A 24975-nucleotide genomic window follows, 5' to 3' on the forward strand; every position below is an offset into this window, starting at 1 on the left:
TGCTAACACTTAACAAGTTTTTGTGGCTATAAGTTTAAGTTTCACAGGATCACCTATTCACCCCCCCTCTAGGTGCTCTCAGTGACTGCCCACATAGTCTCGAGTGGTTGTACGATAAAGGAGTACAGGTAGTGAAAATGACAAGCCGGTCCTTATATGAGGGGACAATCCTTCTGCTCACGCCTAAACCAGCTGAGCCAACACCTTAGGCCCTCGCCTAAACCAGGGAGTCCCTGATCATCCCACTCCCAGGGTGATGAGGGTGAGTACCCTTCATCGCAAAACTTTTCAAGAGGAGACTTTATTTGAAGAAAACACATTTCCTTTCTTCCCAATCCACATTTCGTATCCAGAATGTATATGTTAATGCGGGCCATCTCTCACTCACAATGCAATATTCCCCCATAGTTCCCGGCCTAGGCAGTGGTAGAGAGAATGGGTAATTTATGCATCAAGGGAAGGATGGACTTGCCTTCGTTGAAGCTCTCCTGGCACAGAAGATCTACTTCCGGAAGTTTGGGCTCCGGCCCTTCTTCCGGAGCTACGGGATCCGGATCTGCGGTCCCCGCTTCTTCTAGGAAACAAGCAATAAAACAATACATCAATAGTGGTTTATCAATCATAGTGTGTCATTTTCTAACAACATTATTGTATGTAACCTTGGAAATCCTTTTTGATAATTTTTGGTGCATAAAATATTGAGAAAACTATTTAAATGGGGAAAAGGGTGGAAAAAGAAAAAGAAAAGAGAATTCCTCTTTCCTGGGCTGGGGACACGGCTTTTGGCCCACCCCGGGCGCGAGCGCGCGCGCTGAAGCGCTTTCGGCCCAGTGGCGGCCCAAGAGCGAGGGGGAGACGGCGCGGCTGCGAGGGTGACGGCGTTGCTGTGGGCCCACTTGCCAGCGAGAGCGGGGGGGGGGGGGGGGGGGGGGGGAGAAACGGCGTCGCGGCCAGACGGCGTGGCGAACCGGCCGAGCGAGGGAGAAGAGCCGGCCGCCGGGGAAGCTTGACGGCGGCTTGCCGCTGGTGGCCCGGTTCTCGGTCCAAGGGAGGGTGGTTTAGCACGGGCGGAGGCTGGCAATTCTAACGGTAGGCTCAATTTGGCCAGAGGGGGTTGGGAGGGGGCTGCCCACGGGGAGGGGCGGAGTTCCGCGGCGGGGATCACCGCCGGTGGGCTCTGGGTGGGGGACGGGGGCTGGAAGGTGGTGCTTCGGGTTCGTGGCTACGTGAGGGAGCTGCTCGGCTCACTTAATTTCTTGCCGGACCAACGAAGAAGGAGAGGGAGGAGGAGGAAAGGACTCACCGGAGAGGAGGACGACGCCGGCGCTTCGCGAATTGTGCTCGGGGGAGGGGAGGAGAGGGATGGTCGAGGCTGGTGCGAGGAAGAAGGAGCTCGGGGCGAGCCTTTTATAGGCGCGCGAGGGAAGGGGGGGCGGTGGAGCTTCTTGGCTCTGGCGAGCAGCACAGTGCCGCCATTAATGCCGCACAGCGCCGCCGAGGGGACACCACGGCGGGGCGGTACCGGCGAGGACGCTGGTCAAGGGGAGGGGAGGACGGAGCGGTGCCAAACTTCCCTGTGCGGCGAGAAGACGGAGGGGAGGACGGAGGCGACGGCCGGAGGTGACTGCGGTGAAGGGACGGCAGAAGGACGACGAAGCAGCTGACAAGCGGGGCCTCTCTACCAGAGGGAGCGAGCGTGCGAGAGAGAGGGCGGCTGACAGGTGGGGACGTTTTGCCAGAGAGAGGGAGGCGGGGTGCGGAGCGGGCTGGCGCGCGCGCGTGGAGGCAGGCCGGAGATGGGCCGAGGGAGGAGGAGCGCGGGCGCGAGGGAAAGGGAGGCCGCGGGTTTGGGCCGGGATTCGGTCCAGCAGGGGGAGGGAAGGGTTTTTCTCTCTTTCTTTTTACTTTCTAATTCCCATTTCCCTTTTTGCATCTTTTTCTTTTGAACAAATTATTTTGTAGATACTCTAAGTGTTTAGAAAATAGAATCTAAGTGAGGTGCTTTGTGATCAAACAAAATGTATGCATATGATGAAAGAAAATTTAGTGGAGGTCTTGGAATTAGAGGATGAAAGGAGGGAGAGGGTAGATTAGGGTTTCAAACCTGGGTTAGGATTTTGGGATGCTACACCAAGCCACCTACTCCATGCGCGGCCCCACCGTGGTGCTCAACTTCCCCGTCGAGCGCGTGGAGGAGTCGCTGCGCACGCTGGAACTGGGGCTCGGCGGCGGCGCCGTGGAGGACTCGTCGGTGCTGGCCCTCAAGCGGCGCCACTGCATCCGCAAGCGCTTGCGGACCAACAAGAGCAAGGTGGCCACTGCCGACAAAGAAGGCTGCCATGTAGAAGCAGAAGCAAGTGAACAGGTGGCGATGACGACTCGTCATGGGCAGGGCAAGCGAAAGGACAAGGTCACCGCTAGCGTGCTCGAGCTCGAGGACCTCGGGCCTGAATACTTGGAGGAGCTGCTCGCCCAATCTGATCAATGCACTGAAGAATTCTATTGAGAAAGCATGGCACGATCTTCTGGCGCGTGCATGGAACATCATACAACATGAGTGGATGAGGGGGCACCTGTAGCTTGCATAGTTGCATACTTGCATGCAGCGTGGGTGGGAGAGTAGGTGCATGCCGCGCGATAAGGTGAGCGGGGGCACCTTTTGATCTACGTTAACTTCTTAATAGTTAGTAGAGATAGGTACATGTCCGTGCGTTGCCACGAAAGTTAAAACTTAATATAAAGTATAGATACAGAACTACAAACATCTCTATGATATACAAAATTATATTTGAGTCCGCGTATGTATGCCCGCGTATTTGCAACTAGGACTGGGCATAAACCGAAACATTTGTATTGTATTTGTGCTGTGTTGACAGCAGTTTTATTCTATTCGGTTTTTTCGGTTAAACCGAAAACCAAACAAAAAAATCGGTTAACTGAAGGTTCAGTTTTTTATTTTCCACAGGAGGTTTCAGTTACTGTTTTCCAGAAACCGAATTTATAAAAAAACCGAAAAATCGAACCGAAAAAAACGGTTAACCGATTGCCCAGGCCTATTTGCAACCGACACACAAACTACTCAATAAAAAAGGCAGGTGGTAACTGTCAATGGGAGGAACATCCAAACAATTACAAACAGAAGAAGATGCAATGTAAGGTTACACATAACACTAAAGAAGGTTGCACATTACACTAACCAAGAAGATGCAATGCACGGTAATAAAGGCGCCCTCAGTGGTTGATCACAAATAAAATGTAACATACTACCGAGCTCCATAGGCACTAATCAGCGGTCTGTAACTTGGTTCTGGTTGCACACATAGAACTGCCACTGCTGCCACCTGCAGAGGTACATAATATCAATCAGAATGGTTGGAAGGGTAAATTCGTATGAAATAAAGACCATCAATATGCTATCGAAACAATACTTGGTTTTATCTAGGCATAAAACATTTATTTGGCTGACAATTATATTTGCATTCCCTTTTTTCTATGCTAGCTAATATTTCTAAAACATATGATAACCTAACCCATCTAAGATCGAGATGGCAATTAGAGGCATATCTTAATCGACAAGTTGAACTATATCTATGAAAAATTTCTCAGAGCGAATGAATCTAAAAACATAAGGAAGGAAAAGAGAATAAAATTCAGTATACTCGGTCTAGAACATGAGAAGATTCTAGATCCATCTGAGTCTTATGATATTTCTATAAAAACAAAGGAATACCATCAATCTCTTCAAATTGTTCTTGATCACTATGTATATGTCCGAACAGATAGCAGAAAAGAACTCTCGAACTCTATTGGAGACTCGGAGTGCGCATTTCAGATAAGTCTAACAGGACACTATAAATAACTTTCTTCTTCCAGTTTAAAGGGCAACAAATCAAGTTCTCTTACAAGCAACCAAAGCTACTTACAATGTGCGCAAATCAAACAAACAGACTGAAAGTGCATCCTACGTATAATCAAATGAGGGTTCATAAAGAAAAATAATATGTATAATTATGTGTATAACTAAATCCAACTAAACATCAGGCACTTAAAATAAGAAAACATCTTATCAGGGAACCAAACTTCATTATTGTTCACATGATTACTTAGAACAATGTCTCTCCTAATACGTTGGCTGCTTTGAAACCTGACATCAAGCATGGTCAACAAATTTGGTACAATGCAAATGATAAAAGGTTGCTTCGGAGTCATAAAGACAATACAATTTTTAGTTTTCCAGTTTTACTTGAGTCATTTAGGTGATACCAGAATTAATAAACAGAAATTGCTTAATGCAAGTTAATTTGATGTGTCTTACCATCGCCAACATCTGCAACAGCCAAAGAACCAGAAATTATGCCATGCAGTACGCTATTATGGATGAAGGGAACAAATGTTAACCACATGACCTGCATTTTCAATTCACCAAACAGAGATAGAAGAAGGAAAAATTCGTATCAACACTGTACCGAACAGTAGAACCAGCTGGATTTGTAAGTTGCCAAATCAAAAACAGTCATTTTCACCTGAGGTAGCACGACAAGACCGCACGACTGTGATGAAATCCTCCCACAACAGCTAGAGGGTTCTAGAGAGCCAGCCAAAGTAATTGATGAAGTTTAGGATGAGTCCAGTGGCCACAACAACTGAGACGGCCACAAACGGTGACACCAGCATGGACTCCACCATGGCAAGCTGCACGAGGATCACATAGGAGGTGTTGGGGACTTGTTCTCAAATGCTATGAGTTAAGAACAAGGCAACATAGAAAATGTTAATCGGTAAAGTCCTTCGTCCTTCGAAGCATTATTCCCCTCAGGATATAATGGTTTTCGGACGAAGGTTATGAAAGGCGTACCTTCATAAATATACTATACAATGACGAAGGATGAGTTATAAGGAATATAAAAGATAACATAGACAATTGTATATTATTATTATGTAAAAACAGAAATAACGTCGAATTACAAATGTACCTTCAATTTGAAGGAGATGAAAGTACAAGCGTGACGCAAAAGCGAATGCCAAATCAGCGTGAACAGTACGGGGGTACTGTTCACCTATTTATAGGCACAGGACACAACCTATACAAAATTACATTTATGCCCTTTACATTTGATAATAATTCTATAGTAATCTATCGAGGTCTGAATAGCCTTTTCATCTTTAAGTCGGTTTCATTTTTTGCCACCACGCCGAAGCTTTCCTGCTCACACCTTCGGCGCTGTATCAATCTTCGTATTATTCTGGTCTGCTGTGATTCCGACTTGAGTCCGAAGATACCTGTTCACACATTATACTCCAGAAATACTGTTAAATCCTGTTTTTGAGGACCTTCGTAAGCCGAAGGCCCCCAACAGTAGCCCCTCGCAATATTAATTTGTTTAAAATAATAAATTTAGATTGCGACATGGACGAAGGCTTTACGCCGAAGGTCCGAAAAAACACCTTCCCTTTGCTAGAATAGCAACATTCACTGACAAGCGGGGTCTTTCAATTTTCAACGCACTGGGCGTATAAATACGGTCATACCACAAACTCATTTGGCACGCTCTCTTGCCATCTGCTCCCGCTCACTCAATTGTTTAGCTCTTGTACACTAAGATTTGCTAAGCTTTTAGTTTTGAAGCTTCGGCTTTGAAAACAGTTTTTTAATGTTTCCGAAGATGTCTGAAGATAAGAAAGCTGCTGCTGAGATGAAACTGAGTCTTGACGAAGAGAAGAACTTGGGGTTTCTTATAGCGATGTCGAAGACCAATACAGAAAAAATCACCAAGGAGATTCTGGAAGGTTTGTCTGAAGATACTGGTGACAGCGACAGTTATGATGTGGACAGTGGTGGTGAAGACTCCGAAGATCGCCCTTGGCGACCAAGCCATGCGGTTTTCGGCAAATCAACTATCAAAGAAAATCATCTTGTCAACATGAGAGGAAGGTATTTCCGGGATTTGTCCATTGTGAGGGCCGACGAAGGGGAAAAGACTTGTCCACACCCTGAAGAGAATGAAGTCGTAGTGTACCGAAGCTTTTTGAAAGCTGGACTACGATTTCCCCTGAGCGAGTTTGTCGTAGAGGTGCTGAAAATCTTCGAAGTCTATCTTCACCAACTTACCCCCGAGGCAATCATAAGGCTGAATATCTTCGTGTGGGCCGTGAGAAGCCAAGGTCTGAAGCCTGATGCAAAAAGTTTCTGCAATATACACGAATTATCATACGAAACAAAACCTTGGGGTAAGGAACAGTATCACAATAATTTTGGCTGCTACAGTTTCGTTTCTCGGTCCGGGTCAAGCTGTCCCGTGCCAACCTTTCGGAAGAGATGGCCCGGCGACTGGATGACAGAATGGTTTTATGTGAAGAATGACCTGTCGGTACGAGAAGATATCAAAGGTATAATTATGCGCCCTATTTGGCAAAGCTTCGGCCTTCGGAGGCCGAAGGTTGAAATGAATGAAGCTGCCGAAGAATGCCAGAGAGCCTTCGGCGTTATCTGTTCTTTTATTGGAACGAGAGATTTGGTACAAGAGCATATTGCCTTCAGGGTATGGCCGCTTGCGGAGAAATGGGAAATGCCGCAAGAAACCATAAAAGAGGCCGACGAAGGTGGACTTATCAGGTTGAAGTACACTTTTAAGTTTGGAGATAAATTCGTTGAGCCAGATGATGACTGGTTAAAAAGCATTGAAAATTTAAGTGATGAACTGCTTGGGGCTTATTCGAAGGCCGAAGATACTGCACTGTCAGCAGCCTTCGGAGGCCGAAAAAAGAAGAGGCTGAATCGGGTGTTTGATGCAATCGGGTTCGTCTACCCTGACTATCGTTATCCCATTCGAGGGCAGAAAAGAAAAAACACCTCTGCGAAAGAAGAAGCTGCAACTGCTCCTAGCGAGCCAGAACCGAAAAGAAAGAGGATAAAGGTCCTCACACATCGGCCACGCTATATAGAACCAGCTTCGGTGCCTGAGTTTACTGGGGAAACTTCTTCGGCCACCGAAGCTGAAAAACCAACCGAGCCAACCTTGCTGCCAGAAGTCGCAGAAACGGCCGAAGCGCCAACAAGGATAGAATTGGAAGAACCGAAGATTTTGTTACCAGAAACGAAAGAGAAGGCCGAAGCGCCATCCACAGAAAAAATGGAAGAAGTAAAAGAAGCAACTGAGGGATCAAAAACATCAGAAGTTTTGAGTCCTGCAGCAAATATTGAGACAGTAAAAAACCAAAAGGTGCCAGCAGTGACTCCGAAAAAGAAGAGAATGGTCAATGTGCTAGATGTTCTGGAGACAATTAAATCTTCAAGCACACCTCCGAAGAAGACTGCTGTCATCCCCGAAGCAAAAACTGAAGTCTCTGATACTAAAGCTCCAGAGCAAGAAACTGAAGCCGAAGCTGGGTCCTCAGAACCTACGAAGATAAAATCCCTGGAAACCGAGGAAGAAAAAATAACAGAGCCAACTTTTGTTGAAGAAATCAGTGTTGCTGCCCCCGAAGCATCCCCAAAGTTCTTGATTATATTGTTCGCCATGCTTCGGGGAAACAATTATCAGAAAAAGAAAAACAAGAGGCCCAGCTTTACGCCCAAAAACTGAAGTATCCAAAGGGGGCGTTAATATTCAATGGCAGTGGAGAAGAAGACTTTTTGTATTGTCTCCCTGACAGCAAGGAGATTTCTGTCTGTCAGGAGATGAGCAAGAGCTTTGGATTCCCAACACTGGAAGACGGGCTCTCAGTGCTATCGAAAAATGATTTGGCCGACAGCCTGGCATATAATAGCTTAAAGGTACAACAAATGGGATCTTTGTAATTTTTGTTGAGACTAAAATTTTCGTTTGCTTAAATCTATTGACATTTTTCTTTGCAGGGTCTGATACTTAGCAATGCCCTGAGGGCCCAAAAAGATGCTGAAGATGAAGGGTGCGCTATAGCTCTGAGCAACCTTCGTTCCGAAGTAATTGAACTGAGGAACGAAGGTCTCGAAAAAGATAAAATATTACATTCATTGATAAATAGAATAAAAGAAAACGAAGCTACTTTTAAAAGTCAAGCTGAGGCTCAGAAGCATGAAATTGAAGATCTGCGGAAACAACTGGCCAGAGCCAAAGAAGAACGCATACTTGAAGAAACGAAGCGAGAACTCAGCGACCAATGGGCAAATCATTTAGAGGGAACTGTTGAAGAGCTTCGTTCGTCCAAGAAAATATGCTATATCAAATCTATAGAATGTGTTAAGAAGTTAAAAGCTAGCTTCGCCAGCGTCGGCGCATTCTCGAGCGAGGAAAACTTTACAAGAGGCAACCCCGAAGGTCCCATCGAATGGATTGATCATGAAACTGAGGCCTTCGAAGAAATTTTAAATAGCCGCGGAGACATATGTGCTTTCTCGGGTGCCAGGGGGATTGCCACCATTTTAGAGAAAAAGGGTTGTGAGCATATAAAGATTTTAGCGCAATCCGAAGCTGCCTTATCCTTCGAAGATGCAAGGGATCCTTCGGCCGAAGCTAGCATGGTCGGTGGAAAATTTTTCACCGATGTCTGGGATAATGATGGCCGAGAAATGGCCCGAGAAATTATTCGAAAAAGCGAAAAGGGCATTCACGATGCTAGAGAAGTAGCTGAGGCTGCTGAGAAGAGCGCAGAGCCCGAAGGGCAATTAGGTATTAACTAATAGTTTTTATTATGTTGTAATTTTTGATTTTAAGCTTCGTTTGCAATTTGTAATAGCAATGTAGCCGTATCCTGTCCTACTTCAGATCCTGCTAAAGCGTCTCCGGGCCCTCAACCGAAAGGAGACGACGAAATTAAAAAGATGGCTGAAACTATTATGGACGAAGTCGTCAATCGGCTCCTGAATGAGGCTGCAGAAGTTGTTCTGAGAGAAGATTAAATACTATTGTAAATTAAACTTCTGAAATGTAATATGTGTGACATCTTGTAGCCCTGAATGTAATATACCTGCTTTTATTGTTTAATTCTTTACGATGCATGAAATTTTACATACGTACCGTTTTTGAGTCTTTGACGAAAAAACACCTTCCCTTCTTTTCATGCTTCGTGAAGAATAATTTTCATTTGTCACAACAATATTCGTAGTGCTCTGATGAATGATATCCAAGCTTCGTGAAGATGTTCTCCGAAGCTACACCTCCGAAGATCAATAGTGTATCTGCTTGCAACTTAGCATGATTTTCCCCTTTCGAAACATTCTTCCGAAGATCGATGTCATGTCCCCTTCTTGTGCCATATGCAGCATGATGTATGATGCTTATGCTATGCAAAATGATGCGATGATGTTATGTTGTGTAAGATGGTGTTTATTCCAAAGATACACACACATTCCTGCGATAAAGCACATAATCTTTTGAATCAGCATTGTCTTTTTACTATAAGCCTCCCTTAGGAGCTTCTTCGCCTTTTACTTCAGCGGAATCAGCGTTTATTTTTCGCTGTAAGCCTCCCTTAGGAGCTTCTTCGCCTTTTACTTTCAGCGGTATTCGCGTTGACTTTTCGTGCTTCGCCTTTTACTTAGGCGGTATCAGCATTAACTTTTCGCTGTATGCTCTGCATTCCCTTTGGAACGACTTTAGAGCAGAAAACTTACACTGCGCTCCCTTTGGAACGACTTTTTGTGACTTCGTCAAACTTACTCTGCGTTCCTTAGAACGACTTTTCGTTGCTTCGAAGAATTTTCGATAATTCGAAGGTCCTCTTTGTTATCACAAATCTTTAAACTTCAACAACTTAAGCCTGTGAAGAAAATATATTTTCCTTGTGGGAATCAACGAAACTATTTACATGAAACCTAAACAATGTCCTTTATTACACAGAAAATAAAACTGAATGAAAAAGATTACTATTAAGGTAGGATATTTGTCAATAGATGTGCTTTGACTCTGGCACAGTGCTGTTGACCGTGCGAGCTTCGGACTGTTCTCTGAAGTCCCTTTGGTGTGGAGTATATTGGCTCCCTTCTGGCTGCTGGCCTTGTTGCAGCGGTGGTGGAGGCGGAGGCTGTTACCAGGAAGCTTGAGGTTGACTCGCCGAAGCAACAGAAACTGCAGGGTGATTGCCTACGTACTCTGGGATGTAAGGCGAATGATACGAAGCAGTGTGCATGACCTGCTTCGGCTGAGTTTGTTGTGCTGCAGCTTCTGCTATTTCCTTTTGCTTCTGGATGGTAACATGGCACATCCTGGTGGTATGGCCTTTGTTCTCTCCACAAAACAAGCAAAAGATTCTTCTTGGTTGATCTCCAAATCTTCCGCCGAAGCCCCTGGCGCCTCTGCCTCTTGGAGCTGGTGGTCGGAAGGAACCTTGCTGTTGCCCCGAAGCTTGTGAGGAGCACTGTGGTCTTTGCTGCTGGCTCCCCCTATCATCACTTTGGGTAGAGTTGTGAATTGACCTAACGTGCCTTGGATAGAACCTACCTCCGAAGCCCCTGGTCATTTCAGAAAACCTGAAAGCCTCCTCCCTTCTTTGACGAAAATCATTATCGGCCCGAATATACTCGTCCATCTTTTGGAGCAACTTCTCCAAAGTTTGAGGAGGCTTCCTAGCAAAGTACTGAGCTGAAGGTCCTGGCCGAAGCCCCTTGATCATGGCCTCAATGACAATTTCGTTTGGCACAGTTGGTGCCTGTGCCCTCAAACGCAAGAACCTCCGGACGTACGCCTGAAGGTATTCTTCATGATCCTGGGTGCACTAGAATAGAGCTTGAGCAGTGACCGGCTTCGTCTGAAAACCTTGGAAGCTGGTTAGCAACAAGTCCTTCAGCTTCTGCCATGAAGTGATCGTTCCTGGTCGAAGGGAGGAATACCATGTTTGAGCAACACTCCTGACAGCCATAACAAAAGATTTGGCCATGACTGCAGCATTGCCACCATACGAAGATACTGTTGCTTCGTAGCTCATCAAAAACTGCTTCGGGTCTGAGTGGCCATCGAATATGGGAAGCTGAGGCGGCTTGTAAGACGGAGGCCAAGGTGTAGCCTGCAGCTCAGCGGACAGAGGAGAAGCATCATCAAAAACAAAATTCCCATGATGGAAATTGTCATACCAGTCATCTTCGTTGGGAAAACCCTCCTGATGGAGGTCTTGGTGCTGAGGCCTTCGGTGTTGCTCATCCTGAGCAAGATGACGAACTTCCTCAGAAGCTTCGTCAATCTGCCTCTGCAGTTCAGCTAGCCTGACCATCTTTTCTTTCTTTCTCTGCACCTGTTGATGAAGCATCTCCATGTCTCTGATTTCTTGATCTATCTCATCCTCTGGTGGTGTCGGGCTAACAGCCTTCCTTTTCTGACTTCGGGCCTCCCGAAGAGAGACAGTCTCCTGATTGTGGTCCAGCGGTTGAAGAGCTGCAGTGCCAGTTGCTGAAGCTTTCTTCGGCGCCATAGCGAAGGTTTATGATCGCCGAAGGTGTTCAAAAAACTCAGAGTGTGGAAGTGAGTTCACCGGAGGTGGGCGCCAATGTTGGGGACTTGTTCTCAAATGCTATGAGTTAAGAACAAGGCAACATAGAAAATGTTAATCGGTAAAGTCCTTCGTCCTTCGAAGCATTATTCCCCTCAGGATATAATGGTTTTCGGACGAAGGTTATGAAAGGCGTACCTTCATAAATATACTATACAATAACGAAGGATGAGTTATAAGGAATATAAAAGATAACATAGACAATTGTATATTATTATTATGTAAAAACAGAAATAACGTCGAATTACAAATGTACCTTCAATTTGAAGGAGATGAAAGTACAAGCGTGACGCAAAAGCGAATGCCAAATCAGCGTGAACAGTACGGGGGTACTGTTCACCTATTTATAGGCACAGGACACAGCCTATACAAAATTACATTTATGCCCTTTACATTTGATAATAATTCTATAGTAATCTATCGAGGTCTGAATAGCCTTTTCATCTTTAAGTCGGTTTCATTTTTTGCCACCACGCCGAAGCTTTCCTGCTCACACCTTCGGCGCTGTATCAATCTTCGTATTATTCTGGTCTGCTGTGATTCCGACTTGAGTCCGAAGATACCTGTTCACACATTATACTCCAGAAATACTGTTAAATCCTGTTTTTAAGGACCTTCGTAAGCCGAAGGCCCCCAACAGGAGGAGATGACGCCAAGAGTCTGCACAATGACAGCCTCCGTCTCTCTCTTATTGGCGAAATAGGAGAGGGCGAGAGGTTACCTAGCAGCCTAGTGAGCATTCCCTGAAGCGTGCAATCAAATCAATCAAAACGAGCGCCACAGATAGGCCCAGAGGAGGTGAAATCTGAGACGCGAATTGGGGACCATACGAACCACGATACGGCGAAGAGCGCGGTCTCGTGGCCGACGAGGAGGTTGTGGGCGTTGAGGATATCCGCGGGAGCTGGAGCAAGAAGAAGGGAATGTTGGCCACACTGGTGAACTTTGCTGTCATGGAGTTCGACTGCTAGTACTTCTTCGAGTCCTGCGCGACACCCCAACCCAAGCCAGGCAGTTCGAAGCAGTCGATCGATCCATCACACGACATCCCACCACAAATGACGGGAGGGAAGGGATACAAAGAGTACCTTGAGAGTTGAGAACCGGCTTGGAGGCGGTGACTGCGACGACGAGGGGCGGGCCATGCCGACGGTGCTGGTGGAGGGGCATGGGTTGGTGGTACGATAGGGGGGTTTGGACGCGAGGGGTTTTAGAAGGAGGGCGCGGCCGCGAGTGGGTTGCCTCTCGCGAGAGCGTGGCGGTAGAAGGGCGGGGACGACAGGCGGAGCGGGAGACCGACGACGACGACATGGTTGTTGGCTAAGTGATGATGGGTGTGCGGTCGCAGAGTCCAGGCATCTCCGGGGCGGCGCTGGAGCAAGGGGAGCAAGTGCCACGATCGTGGATTCCTGGTATCCTGGGCGCGGCGCAAGGTGCACGTGGGGAGGGGGTGGGTGCAGGGCGGTAGTCGCGGCTCCGAGGACGGGGAAGTGGGGGCGTCATGTGGGGGAGGCGACCATAGTGGAGGAGGGCGACGGGGTTATAGCAGAGGGAGGTTTGGTTGGTTGACAAGCGGAGCGTGCGGGACGAGGATGGGGCGGGGGCGGTCTACGTTATTATTTTAATATGTAGTAGAGATTGTTTAGCATTTACATACCTCTAAGATATCTTTGTTTTGGCTGTCACCGCCACGTGTGATACATGGTGGTAGCTAGTACGGTCGTGCCAGGTGAGGATGAATCCTGCGAGGCTTTACGTCCCGGTACAGTTCCCACCGCGTAATTACGGGCAAATAGTTGGGTACATTAATATTGTGACGAAATTTGCTAAGTTTTAAAGCACAGCAGATCGAAAGTTATACATACCGTTGTCTTTGCCCTTTCCGGATCATCTCATCCGTCCATCCATCCATGGAGTCCCATCCTCGGTGGCGCTAGGATAGCTGATTCCGTACGTGGAGGCAAAAACACAGCACACGCGCAGCTTGAAAAACAAAGATCCAGTTTGCCCAAGATACCCAATTTGATTTGACCCAAGATTCTCTCGTCTTCTCCAACGAACCGCAAACAGATAACCACACGATACGGAATTCCAGGGCATGCACACCGCCGTCCGACGCACACGCGCGTTACGTTCTAATAAACCCCAGCAGATCTGAACTAAAAAAGCGACCCTCTGCAGCTAGCGCAGGCCTTGGATTGGAGTCGCCAAGCGGATCTCTCCATGGAGATCGAGCGGCAGCTCAGCCGCAGGGATGCGGATGTGGGCGCGGACGACGACGACGACGACGTGGCGCTGGTGGAGCAGGTCCGGCTGACCGTGCCGACGACCGACGACCCGACGCTGCCCGTGTGGACGTTCCGCATGTGGACCATCGGCATCGTCTCCTGCGCGCTCCTCTCCTTCTTCAACCAATTCTTCGCCTACCGCACCGAGCCCATCATCATCAGCCAGATCACAGTCCAGGTCCGTTGCGTCGCCGTCGCCTAGCCAGATATATCGCCAGGTCATGATCGTGATCGTCTCCTTATTAACAATTGACACCTGACGGCGTGTACGTGTGTGCATGCGTGCGTACGTGCAGGTGGCGGCGCTGCCGGTCGGGCACTTCATGGCGCGGGTGCTGCCGAAGACGAAGCTCTCGGCGTTCGGCAGGGAGTGGACGATGAACCCGGGGCCCTTCAACGTGAAGGAGCACGTGCTGATCTGCATCTTCGCCAACGCCGGCACCGCGTTCGGCAACGGCGGCGCTTACGCCATCAGCATCATCACCATCATCAAGGCGTTCTACAAGAGGAACATCTCGTTCGTCGTCAGCCTGCTCCTCATCATGACGACGCAGGTGCAGTTTTGCATATTTAATTAGCATATATATACGTGCAAACCGATCATAATAAATTGATTGCATTCTGTGCACGCGCGCGCGTGTATAGGTGTTGGGTTACGGGTGGGCAGGGCTGATGAGGAAGCATGTGGTGGAACCGGCGCAGATGTGGTGGCCGCAGAGCCTGGTGCAGGTGTCTCTCCTCAGGGCGTTGCACGAGAAGGAGGAACAACGGCGGATGACGCGGAGCAAGTTCTTCCTGATCGCGCTCATCTGCAGCTGCGCATGGTACATCGTCCCAGGCTACCTGGTCCCGACGGTGAGCGCGGTGTCGTGGGTGTGCTGGGCGTTCCCCAGGTCCGTGACCATGCACCAGATCGGCTCTGGCATGAATGGCATCGGCCTCGGCGCCTTCACGCTGGACTGGTCCGTGGTGGCCGCCTTCCTGGGCAGCCCGCTCGTGTCCCCCTTCTTCGCCATCGTCAACGTCTACGTCGGCTTCGTGGGCTTCATCTACGTCGTGCTGCCCGTGTGCTACTGGGCGTTCAACCTCTACAACGCCAGCACGTTCCCCATCTTCTCCACCGACCTCTTCACGGGCGCCGGGCAGCTGTACAACATCTCCGCCATCGTCAACGACAGGTTCGAGATCGACATGGACGCCTACGCCAAGCAAGGGAGGATCCACCTCAGCTTGCTGTTCGCCGTATCGTATGGCCTCGGCTTCGCCTCCATAGCAGCCACGCTGTCGCATGTCTCGCTTTTCTACGGGAAGTACGTGCACCGTACCTGGGACGCCGCACACACACGCCGTCGCATGCCTTTGCTTGCTAAACTGACAGTTCTGTCGTTTCCGGTGGCAGGGAGATATACCAGAGGATGCGAGAGTCATACAAGGGCAAGGCGGACGTGCACACGAGGATGATGAAGAGGTACGATGACATACCCAACTGGTGGTTCTACTTGCTGCTCGTGGTGACCATGGCCGTGGCGCTGGTGCTCTGCACCGCGTTCAAGCACGAGGTGCAGCTGCCGTGGTGGGGGCTCCTCTTCGCCTGTGCAATCGCCTTCTTCTTCACGCTCCCCATCAGCGTCATCACCGCCACCACAAACACAGTACGTGCCTAGCTAGACCCTGATCCGTTCGATCCAACAATTGTATCCCCAGTCGTGTTGTTGAGCGTGTGTACGTGTCTGCATGCAGACACCGGGGCTGAACGTCATCACCGAGTACTGCATGGGGCTGATCATGCCGGGGAAACCCATAGCCAACGTCTGCTTCAAGGTCTTCGGCTACATGAGCATGAACCAGTCCGTCTCCTTCCTCACTGACTTCAAGCTCGGCCACTACATGAAGATCCCACCGAGATCCATGTTCCTAGTTCAGGTACACCGTACACCACATTTTTTCGCTCTCTCAACGATCGTGGCCAACTGCATGGACTTGATCGGTCTTTGTTTCAGTTGATCGGGACGCTTGTGGCGGGCACGGTGAACACCATAGTGGCGTGGTGGCTGCTGACCACGGTGCCGCACATCTGCGAGAAGGAGCTCCTCCCGCAGGGCAGCCCGTGGACGTGCCCCGGCGACCACGTCTTCTTCGACGCGTCCGTGATCTGGGGCCTGGTCGGGCCGCGCCGCATCTTCGGCCCGCTGGGCTACTACAACGCGCTCAACTGGTTCTTCCTGGGCGGCCTCGTCTGCCCGGTGTTCGTGTGGCTGCTGGCCAGGGCGCTGCCGCGGCACGCCTGGTGGATCCGCCTCGTCAACCTGCCCGTCATCCTGGGCGCCACGGCCTCCATGCCGCCCGCGTCGCCCATCAACTTCACGGCCTGGTGCTTCGTGGGCGCCGTGTTCAACTTCTTCGTGTTCCGCTACCGCAAGCAGTGGTGGAAGCGCTACAACTACGTGCTGTCGGCGGCCATGGACGCCGGCGTGGCCATCATGGGGGTGATCATCTACTTCGCGCTGTCGGGACACCCGATCGACTGGTGGGGGTCGAGGGGCGAGCACTGCGACCTCGCCACCTGCCCCACGGCCAGAGGTGTGATGGTGGACGGCTGCCCCGTCTTCTGATTGATGGCGATCAAAATACCAAAAACCAAAAACTACCTGCTTGCCTGCCTAGAGGTGCAGATACACGTATACAGATTTATCTATATTGGTGGTGGTGACTGTTAACACAGTCGTGTTTAATTTGTACATATATAGATTGCGAATCGTCATTGGATATATGAAAAATGACATGCAAATGTTCCTATTTTGTTTTGTTTGCATTTGGTGTTGGCATTGCTTCCATCTAACTATGAAAGATCACAATCTCTAGGGCATACTTTGAGGGGATCCATGAGAGAGAAAATTCTTCATTATTTAGGACTAGTTTGGGAACTATATTTTCTAAAGGGATTTTCATTTTTCAATGAAAAATAAACTATTTTTTATTGAAAAAAATAGAAATTTCTTGAAAAAATGGTATTGCCAAACTTGTCCTTAAGATTTTCCACGTGAATCCTCTAATTTTTTGGTCAAGCTTTTATGAGCGACCTTCCATCGAACCATGATACAACTTCGGCCATCCAAAGCACCAGCCAAAGCTGTCGGTGGCGTCCTCAACGAGCCTATCACACATCCGAGTTGAGCGATCTTTCTGTGTTGCTTCTTCAGAGTGTTGGTTTACTAGTGCAGCCCCCTCCTTGTACAGAAGGGCCAAGTTACAAGAGCTAAAACCTACCTCACCTAACTCCGTATTGCTAATTACACATCCTTCTGAGTTCTGAATTCAGCTTGAGCTCCATATATACTTAGATTATCAATGCATGAGCTTTATGAAGGTCCTGTAAGGAGCTTGATCACATGCATGACCGAGTAGAAAGGTCAGGAAACTAAACAGAAGGTTGCAAAATTAGCCACCCACCTCGGCATGTACTACAGACTGATTTGTTTTGGGATTTTTGCCACTAGAGAAGTTTCACTTTAATGACATTAGAATTTGAACCTCAGTTCTCGGAGCCAACTTATAGGCACCCACAGAGACGGGCTCGTCTGTCCTTGTGGATTCGTGAGATGGATTGAATATTAGATCAGTCAAGGGTTGATCTGATGTCAGGATTTGATTAAGCAGGTTTTCGACCTGCTGATAAAAGAGGAAAAATTGTCAAAAATCCAATACCATGTTTTATACTGCCTCCGTCCCAAAATATAATTCGATTTAGACTAATTACATATTTATTAAGCAACATATGAATGTGGTTTCCATATATGTCTACATTTATTATCACTTGAATGAATGTGTATAGAAAAAAATGGACTTCAAATAACTATATTTTGGGCCAGAAAGAGTAAAATAATTTGAAGCAAAAAATGACCACAAAGAAGGTCAAACAGGAATCAACCAATATTTCAGTAATGGCTTAGCTCATACCATCTTTTACAAAAAAAAAACCATCATCTTTGGTTTCCCTGTCTGTCTCCATTGGTCCAACTTTACCGAAGGACCAAAGGTTTCCCACACTGCCCGCACTTTAAATGAACTGACCTCTAGTAAATTGTATCAGTGTCACGCACACATAGGCTGGCTGCAAACCCTCATGTCCATGTGATCAGTGTTGTCAATCCTCCTCAGCATGTTCGTTTGGCTTTAATCTGTACCGGCTTCTACTACTTCTACAGTGTTTTTGTTTCTATAGATTATAGTTGCACCGGTCTAAAAAAAAATCTTTAATCCGAAGTGAAAGATTCACGCGAAGTTTCCCGCAGCTATCTTCTTACGAAGTATTGAGTTTGTATTTTGTATGTCGTACTGGTTTATTCTAAGAATCTATTTATTTAGAGGAATAGATGGACTATATTGATGAAGAGCAAATTTTATTCCATCTACTGAGGACCTATGTGGAAACTTTGTTTCTCAAAACCTCGGTTTATTGTATGCCAAGACATACCTATAGTATATTTTACATCAATCCAATACAACATCTGTTTGAAGACACGATATTTCAGTTGTAGTGTAGGGAAAGAGAAGACTATATTTGTGTGTAAACAAAAAACTTTGGTCCAGATCAAAGTTTTTTGACCCCCAAAATACCATGATATTTTTAAAATTGTGGTTTTAAAATACAATTTTTTTAAAATATGGTAATAAACGTCTTTTAGTAAAATATCATGGTATTGTCTTGGGACTAATAAAATACTATATTTCTAAACAAACCCTAAGTTTGTACTAAAATTGTCCTTGTCTGTAGCCATTGTAGTTATATGATATAAAATAACAAAACTTTAGATTATTTTGATAGGGACCGCGCGAACGCGTATCCCCTCTATCACAAATTATGATGTCCACTCTCCTTAAGGAGATGGTAAACTAGTGCTCCTCCCAAGTGCAATGGAGGCCACTAGCCTAGGCCATGGCTCTTCTTGATCGGCCATAAGACCCCATCCAGGTAAGTATGTTTCAAGGCCGCACCTCTATGTTCCTTTATTGCATTACCCGCTCGTTTTCCCGGCTTGATTAGCCGATGCGGCACTTTCCAATCGGCTAAGCACATGGTGCATTCCTCTTGGGCTCGCTTTATCAATACGTACAGGCCTGCCTCGGCCCACCTAGGAAAAGAGCCAACCTGTGGCCCTTCCAGGTTCTAGGCTCCAGGCTCCTACTAGAACACCACTTGTGTGGATGTGAACTCTTTTGTCTCGAGCTTTGACACGGAAAGTTCCTTGCCCTTCGGTTCATGCAACGCTTTCATTAGCGACAGAAGGTACAGATTTTGGTGGTACCTCATCACTTGGGAGCAAGGGATTGCTACATCAAGGAGGGCAACCTGGGGGAGATGACCATGTCTCCACTTTTACCTGATTCTACGCATCCATTCAGAAGCTCGACACTTTTCTAGAGATTATCAATGCATGAGATTTATGAAGAACCTGCAAGTATCGAGCTTGATCACATGCATGCATGACCGAGTGGTAAGGTCAGAAACTAAGCGGAAGGTTGCAAAAATCTTTTATAAGATTTAAGCAAGTTTTCAATGTGTTCAAAAAAGAGGGGAAATGTCAAAATCCAAGACCATGCTTAATTTATAAGATAACTTGAAGCAAAAATGACCACAAAAAGGGCAAGCATGAACCAATTAGTACTGCCCTCCTCCTAGTCAAGTTCTAACGTCTTCTCTCATCAAGCATGGTTACATCTCAAAATATAATTCGTTTTAGACTAATTATATATTCATTAAGCAACATATGAATGTGGTTTCCATATATGTCTACATTTATTATCATTTGAATGAATGTGGATAGAAAAAAATGGACTACAAAGAACTATATTTTAGGACAAAAAGAGTAAAATAATTTGAAGTAAAAAATGACCACAAAAATGTCAAACAGGAATCAATCAGTATTTCAGTAATGGCTTAGCTCATACCATCTTTTACAAAAAAAAACCATCATCTTTGGTTTCCCTGTCTGTCTCCATTGGTCCAACTTTACCGAAGGACCAAAGGTTTCCCACACTACCCGCACGGTACATGAACTGACCTCTAGTAAATTGTATCAGTGTCGCGCACACATAGGCTGGCCTGAAACCCTCATGACCATGTGATCCGTGTTGTCAATCCTCCTCAGCATGTTCGTTTGGCTTTAATCCGTACCGGCTTCTACTACTTCTACAGTGTTTTTGTTTCTATAGATTATAGCTGCACCGGTCTAAAAACGTCTTTAATCCAAAGTGAAAGATTCACACCAAGTTTCCCGCTACTATCTTCTTACGAAGTATTGAGTTTGTATTTTGTATGTCATACTGGTTTATTCTAAGAATCTATTTATTTAGAGGGACAGATGGACTATATTGATGAAGAGCAAATTTTATTCCATCTACTGAGGACCTGTGTGGAAACTTTGTTTCTCAAAACCGCGGTTTATTGTATGCCAAGACATACCTATGGTATATTTACATCAGTCCCATCCAACATTTGTTTGAAGACACGATATTTCAGTTGTAGTGTAGGGAAAGAGAAGACTATATTTGTGTGTAAACAAAAAACTTTGGTCCAGATCAAAGTTTTTTGACCCCAAAAATACCATGGTATTGTGAAAATTGTGGTTTTAAAATACATTTTTTTAAAACTAAACGTCTTTTAGTATAAAATATCATGGTATTGTCTTGGGACTAAGAAAATACTATATTTCTAGACAAACCCTAAGTTTATACTAAAATTGTCCTTGTTTATAGCCATTGTAGTTACATGATATAAAATAGCAAAACTTTAGATTATTTTGATAGGAACCGCGCGAACGTGTATCCCCTCTATCACAAATTATGATGTCCACTCTCCTTTAGGAGATGGTAAACTAGTGCTCCTCCCAAGTACAATGGAGGCCACTAGCCTAGGCCATGGCTCTTCTTGATCGGCCATAAGACCCCATCCAGGTAAGTATGTTTCAAGGCCGCACCTCTATGTTCCTTTATTGCATTACCCACTCGTTTTCCCTGCTTGATTAGCTGATGCGGCACTTTCCAATCGGCTAAACACATGGTGCATTCCTCTTGGCCTCGCCTTATCAATACGTACAGGCCTGCCTCGGCCCACCTAGTAAAAGAGCCAACCTGTGGCCCTTCCAGGTTCCAGGCTCCAGGCTCCTACTAGAACACCACTTGTGTGGATGTGAATTCTTTTGTCTCGAGCTTTGACATGGAAAGTTCCTTGCCCTTCGGTTCATGCAACGCTTTCATTAGCGACAGAAGGTACAGATTTTGGTGGTACCTCATCACTTGGGAGCAAGGGATTGCTAGATCAAGGAGGGCAACTTGGGGGAGATGACCATGTCTCCACTTTTACCTGATTCTACGCATCCATTCAGAAGCTCGACACTTTTCTAGAGATTATCAATGCATGAGATTTATGAAGAACCTGCAAGGATCGAGCTTGATCACATGCATGCATGACCGAGTGGTAAGGTCAGAAACTAAGCGGAAGGTTGCAAAAATCTTTTATAAGATTTAAGCAAGTTTTCAATGTGTTCAAAAAAGAGGGGAAATGTCAAAATCCAAGACCATGCTTAATTTATAAGATAACTTGAAGCAAAAATGACCACAAAAAGGGCAAGCATGAACCAATTAGTAATGCCCTCCTCCTAGTCAAGTTCTAACGTCTTCTCTCATCAAGCATTGTTACATCCCAAAATATAATTCGTTTTAGACTAATTATATATTCATTAAGCAACATATGAATGTGGTTTCCATATATGTCTACATTTATTATCATTTGAATGAATGTGGACAGAAAAATGGACTACAAAGAACTATATTTTGGGACAGAAAGAGTAAAATAATTTGAAGCAAAAAATGACCACAAAAAAGGTCAAACAGGAATCAATCAGTATTTTAGTAATGGCTTAGCTCATACCATCTTTTACAAAAAAAACCATCATCTTTGGTTTCCCTGTCTGTCTCCATTGGTCCAACTTTATCGAAGGACCAAAGGTTTCCCACACAGCCGGCATGGTACATGAACTGACCTCTACTAAATTGTATCAGTGTCGCGCACACATAGGCTGGCCTGAAACCCTCATGACCATGTGATCCGTGTTGTCAATCCTCCTCAGCATGTTCGTTTGGCTTTAATTCGTACCGGCTTCTACTACTTCTACAGTGTTTTTGTTTCTATAGATTATAGCTGCACCGGTCTAAAAACGTTTTTAATCCAAAGTGAAAGATTCACGCCAAGTTTCCCGCTGCTATCTTCTTACGAAGTATTGAGTTTGTATTTTGTATGTCATACTGGTTTATTCTAAGAATCTATTTATTTAGAGGGACAGATTGGCTATATTGATGAAGAGCAAATTTTATTCCATCAACTGAGGACCTGTGTGGAAACTTTGTTTCTCAAAACCACGGTTTATTGTATGCCAAGACATACCTATGGTATATTTTACATCAGTCCAATCCAACATCTGTTTGAAGACACGATATTTCAGTTGTAGTGTAGGGAAATAGAAGACTATATTTATGTGTAATCAAAAAACTTTGGTCTAGATCAAAATTTTTTGACCCCAAAAATACCATGGTATTTTTTAAATTGTGATTTTAAAATACAATTTTTTTTAAAATGTGGTACTAAACGGCTTTTAGTAAAATATCATGGTATTGTCTTGGGACTAAGAAAATACTATATTTCTAAACAAACCCTAAGTTTGTACTAAAATTGTCCTTGTCTATAGCCATTGTAGTTATATGATATAAAATAGCAAAACTTTAGATTATTTTGATAGGGACCGCGCGAACGCGTATCCCCTCTATCACAAATTATGATGTCCACTCTCCTTGAGGAGATGGTAAACTAGTGCTCCTTCCAAGTGCAATGGAGGCCACTAGCCTAGGCCATGGCTCTTCTTGATCGGCCATAAGACCCCATCCAGGTAAGTATGTTTCAAGGCCGCACCTCTATGTTCCTTTATTGCATTACCCGCTTGTTTTCCCTGCTTGATTAGCCGATGCGGCACTTTCCAATCGGCTAAACGCATGGTGCATTCCTCTTGGGCTCGCCTTATCAATACGTACAGGCCTACTTCGGCCCACCTAGGAAAAGAGCCAACCTATGGCCCTTCTAGGTTCTAGGCTCCAGGCTCCTACTAGAACACCACTTGTGTGGATGTGAACTCTTTTGTCTCGAGCTTTGACACAGAAAGTTCCTTGCCCTTCGGTTCATGCAACGCTTTCATTAGCGACAGAAGGTACAGATTTTGGTGGTACCTCATCACTTGGGAGCAAGGGATTGCTACATCAAGGAGGGCAACCTGGGGGAGATGACCATGTCTCCACTTTTACCTGATTCTACGCATCCATTCAGAAGCTCGACACTTTTCTAGAGATTATCAATGCATGAGATTTATGAAGAACCTGCAAGGATCGAGCTTGATCACATGCATGCATGACCGAGTGGTAAGGTCAGAAACTAAGCGGAAGGTTACAAAAATATTTTATAAGATTTAAGCAAGTTTTCAATGTGTTCATAAAAGAGGGGAAATGTCAAAATCCAAGACCATGCTTAATTTATAAGATAACTTGAAGCAAAAATGACCACAAATGGCAAGCATGAACCAATTAGTACTGCCCTCCTCCTAGTCAAGTTCTAACGTCTTCTCTCATCAAGCATGGTTACATCTCAAAATATAATTCGTTTTAGACTAATTATATATTCATTAAGCAACATATGAATGTGGTTTACATATATGTCTACATCTATTATCATTTGAATGAATGTGGATAGAAAAAATGGATTACAAAGAACTATATTTTGGGACAGAAAGAGTAAAATAATTTGAAGCAAAAAATGTCCACAAAAAAGGTCAAACAAGAATCAATCAGTATTTCAGTAATGGCTTAGCTCATACCATCTTTTACCAAAAAACATCATCTTTGGTTTCCCTGTCTGTCTCCATTGGTCCAACTTTACCAAAGGACCAAAGGTTTCCCACACTGCCCGCACGGTACATGAACTGATCTCTAGTAAATTGTATCAGTGCCGCGCACACATAGGCTGGCCTGAAACCCTCATGACCATGTGATCCAAGTTGTCAATCCTCCTCAGCATGTTCGTTTGGCTTTAATCCGTACCGGCTTCTACTACTTCTACAGTGTTTTTGTTTCTATAGATTATAGTTACATTAGTCTAAAAAACGTCTTTAATCCGAAGTGAAAGATTCACACGAAGTTTCCCGCTGCTATCTTCTTACGAAGTATTGAGTTTGTATTTTGTATGTCATACTAGTTTATTCTAAGAATCTATTTATTTAGAGGGACAGATTGACTATATTGATGAAGAGCAAATTTTACTCCATCTACTGAGGACCTGTGTGGAAACTTTGTTTCTCAAAACCGCGGTTTATTGTATGCCAAGACATACCTATGGTATATTTTACATCAGTCCAATCCAACATCTGTTTGAAGACACGATATTTCAGTTGTAGTGTAGGGAAAGAGAAGACTATATTTATGTGTAAACAAAAAACTTTGGTCCAGATCAAAGTTTTTTGACCCCAAAAATACCATGGTATTGTTAAAATTGTGGTTTTAAAATACAATTTTTTTTTAAAAAATGTGCTACTAAACGTCTTTTAGTAAAATATCATGGTATTGTCTTGGGACTAAGAAAATACTATATTTCTAAACAAACCCTAAGTTTGTACTAAAATTGTCCTTGTCTATAGCCATTGTAGTTATATGATATAAAATAGCAAAACTTTAGATTATTTTGATAGGGACCGCGCAAACGCGTATCCCCTCTATCACAAATTATGATGTCCACTCTCCTTGAGGAGATGGTAAACTAGTGCTCCTCCCAAGTGCAATGGAGGCCACTAGCCTAGGCCATGGCTCTTATTGATCGGCCATAAGACCCCATCCAGGTAAGTATGTTTCAAGGCCGCACCTCTATGTTCCTTTATTGCATTACCCGCTTGTTTTCCCTGCTTGATTAGCCGATGCGGCACTTTCCAATCGGCTAAACACATGGTGCATTCCTCTTGGGCTCGCCTTATCGACACGTACAGGCCTACCTCGGCCCACCTAGGAAAAGAGCCAACCTGTGGCCCTTCTAGGTTCCAGGCTCCAGGCTCCAGGCTCCTACTAGAACACCACTTGTGTGGATGTGAACTCTTTTGTCTCGAGCTTTGACACGGAAAGTTCCTTGCCCTTCGGTTCA

At 45.6% G+C, this 24975-nt stretch overlaps 1 protein-coding gene, 4 non-coding genes and 1 pseudogene across 5 annotated transcripts; 1 reads left to right on the forward strand and 5 right to left on the reverse strand.

Moving 5' to 3' along the window:
* Positions 1-3282: 3282 nt before the first annotated feature.
* LOC103642910 (maltose excess protein 1-like, chloroplastic) lies at positions 3283-12963 on the reverse strand (annotated as a pseudogene).
* Positions 12964-13683: 720 nt separating this feature from the next.
* On the forward strand, positions 13684-16480 carry LOC103642013 (oligopeptide transporter 4). Its single transcript, XM_008665327.2, has 6 exons — positions 13684-13926; positions 14045-14302; positions 14394-15058; positions 15148-15400; positions 15489-15671; positions 15749-16480. The coding sequence occupies exons 1-6, from the start codon at positions 13684-13686 to the stop codon at positions 16358-16360; spliced, it is 2214 nt and encodes a 737-aa protein (XP_008663549.1). The 3' UTR covers positions 16361-16480.
* A 2089-nt stretch (positions 16481-18569) lies between these two features.
* LOC111590345 (U1 spliceosomal RNA) lies at positions 18570-18728 on the reverse strand. Its single transcript, XR_004853476.1, has one exon. It is a non-coding gene; the product is annotated as a U1 spliceosomal RNA (small nuclear RNA).
* A 1823-nt stretch (positions 18729-20551) lies between these two features.
* LOC111590399 (U1 spliceosomal RNA) lies at positions 20552-20710 on the reverse strand. Its single transcript, XR_004853524.1, has one exon. It is a non-coding gene; the product is annotated as a U1 spliceosomal RNA (small nuclear RNA).
* A 1829-nt stretch (positions 20711-22539) lies between these two features.
* LOC111590378 (U1 spliceosomal RNA) lies at positions 22540-22698 on the reverse strand. Its single transcript, XR_004853503.1, has one exon. It is a non-coding gene; the product is annotated as a U1 spliceosomal RNA (small nuclear RNA).
* Positions 22699-24528: 1830 nt separating this feature from the next.
* On the reverse strand, positions 24529-24687 carry LOC111590356 (U1 spliceosomal RNA). The gene has a single exon (XR_004853486.1). It is a non-coding gene; the product is annotated as a U1 spliceosomal RNA (small nuclear RNA).
* Positions 24688-24975: the final 288 nt, after the last annotated feature.

The sequence above is a fragment of the Zea mays genome, chromosome 10 (genome assembly GCF_902167145.1).
Source record: "Zea mays cultivar B73 chromosome 10, Zm-B73-REFERENCE-NAM-5.0, whole genome shotgun sequence".
In the NCBI taxonomy this organism is placed as follows: domain Eukaryota; kingdom Viridiplantae; phylum Streptophyta; class Magnoliopsida; order Poales; family Poaceae; genus Zea; species Zea mays.

Excerpts from the sequence above, each read along its gene's own strand:
- LOC103642013 (XM_008665327.2), top strand. The coding sequence starts at position 13,684 with ATGGAGATCGAGCGGCAGCTCAGCCGCAGGGATGCGGATGTGGGCGCG. Across the intron at positions 13,927-14,044 it reads TCAGCCAGATCACAGTCCAG|GTGGCGGCGCTGCCGGTCGG; the intron begins GTCCGTTGCGTC and ends GCGTACGTGCAG. Across the intron at positions 14,303-14,393 it reads TCCTCATCATGACGACGCAG|GTGTTGGGTTACGGGTGGGC; the intron begins GTGCAGTTTTGC and ends GCGCGTGTATAG.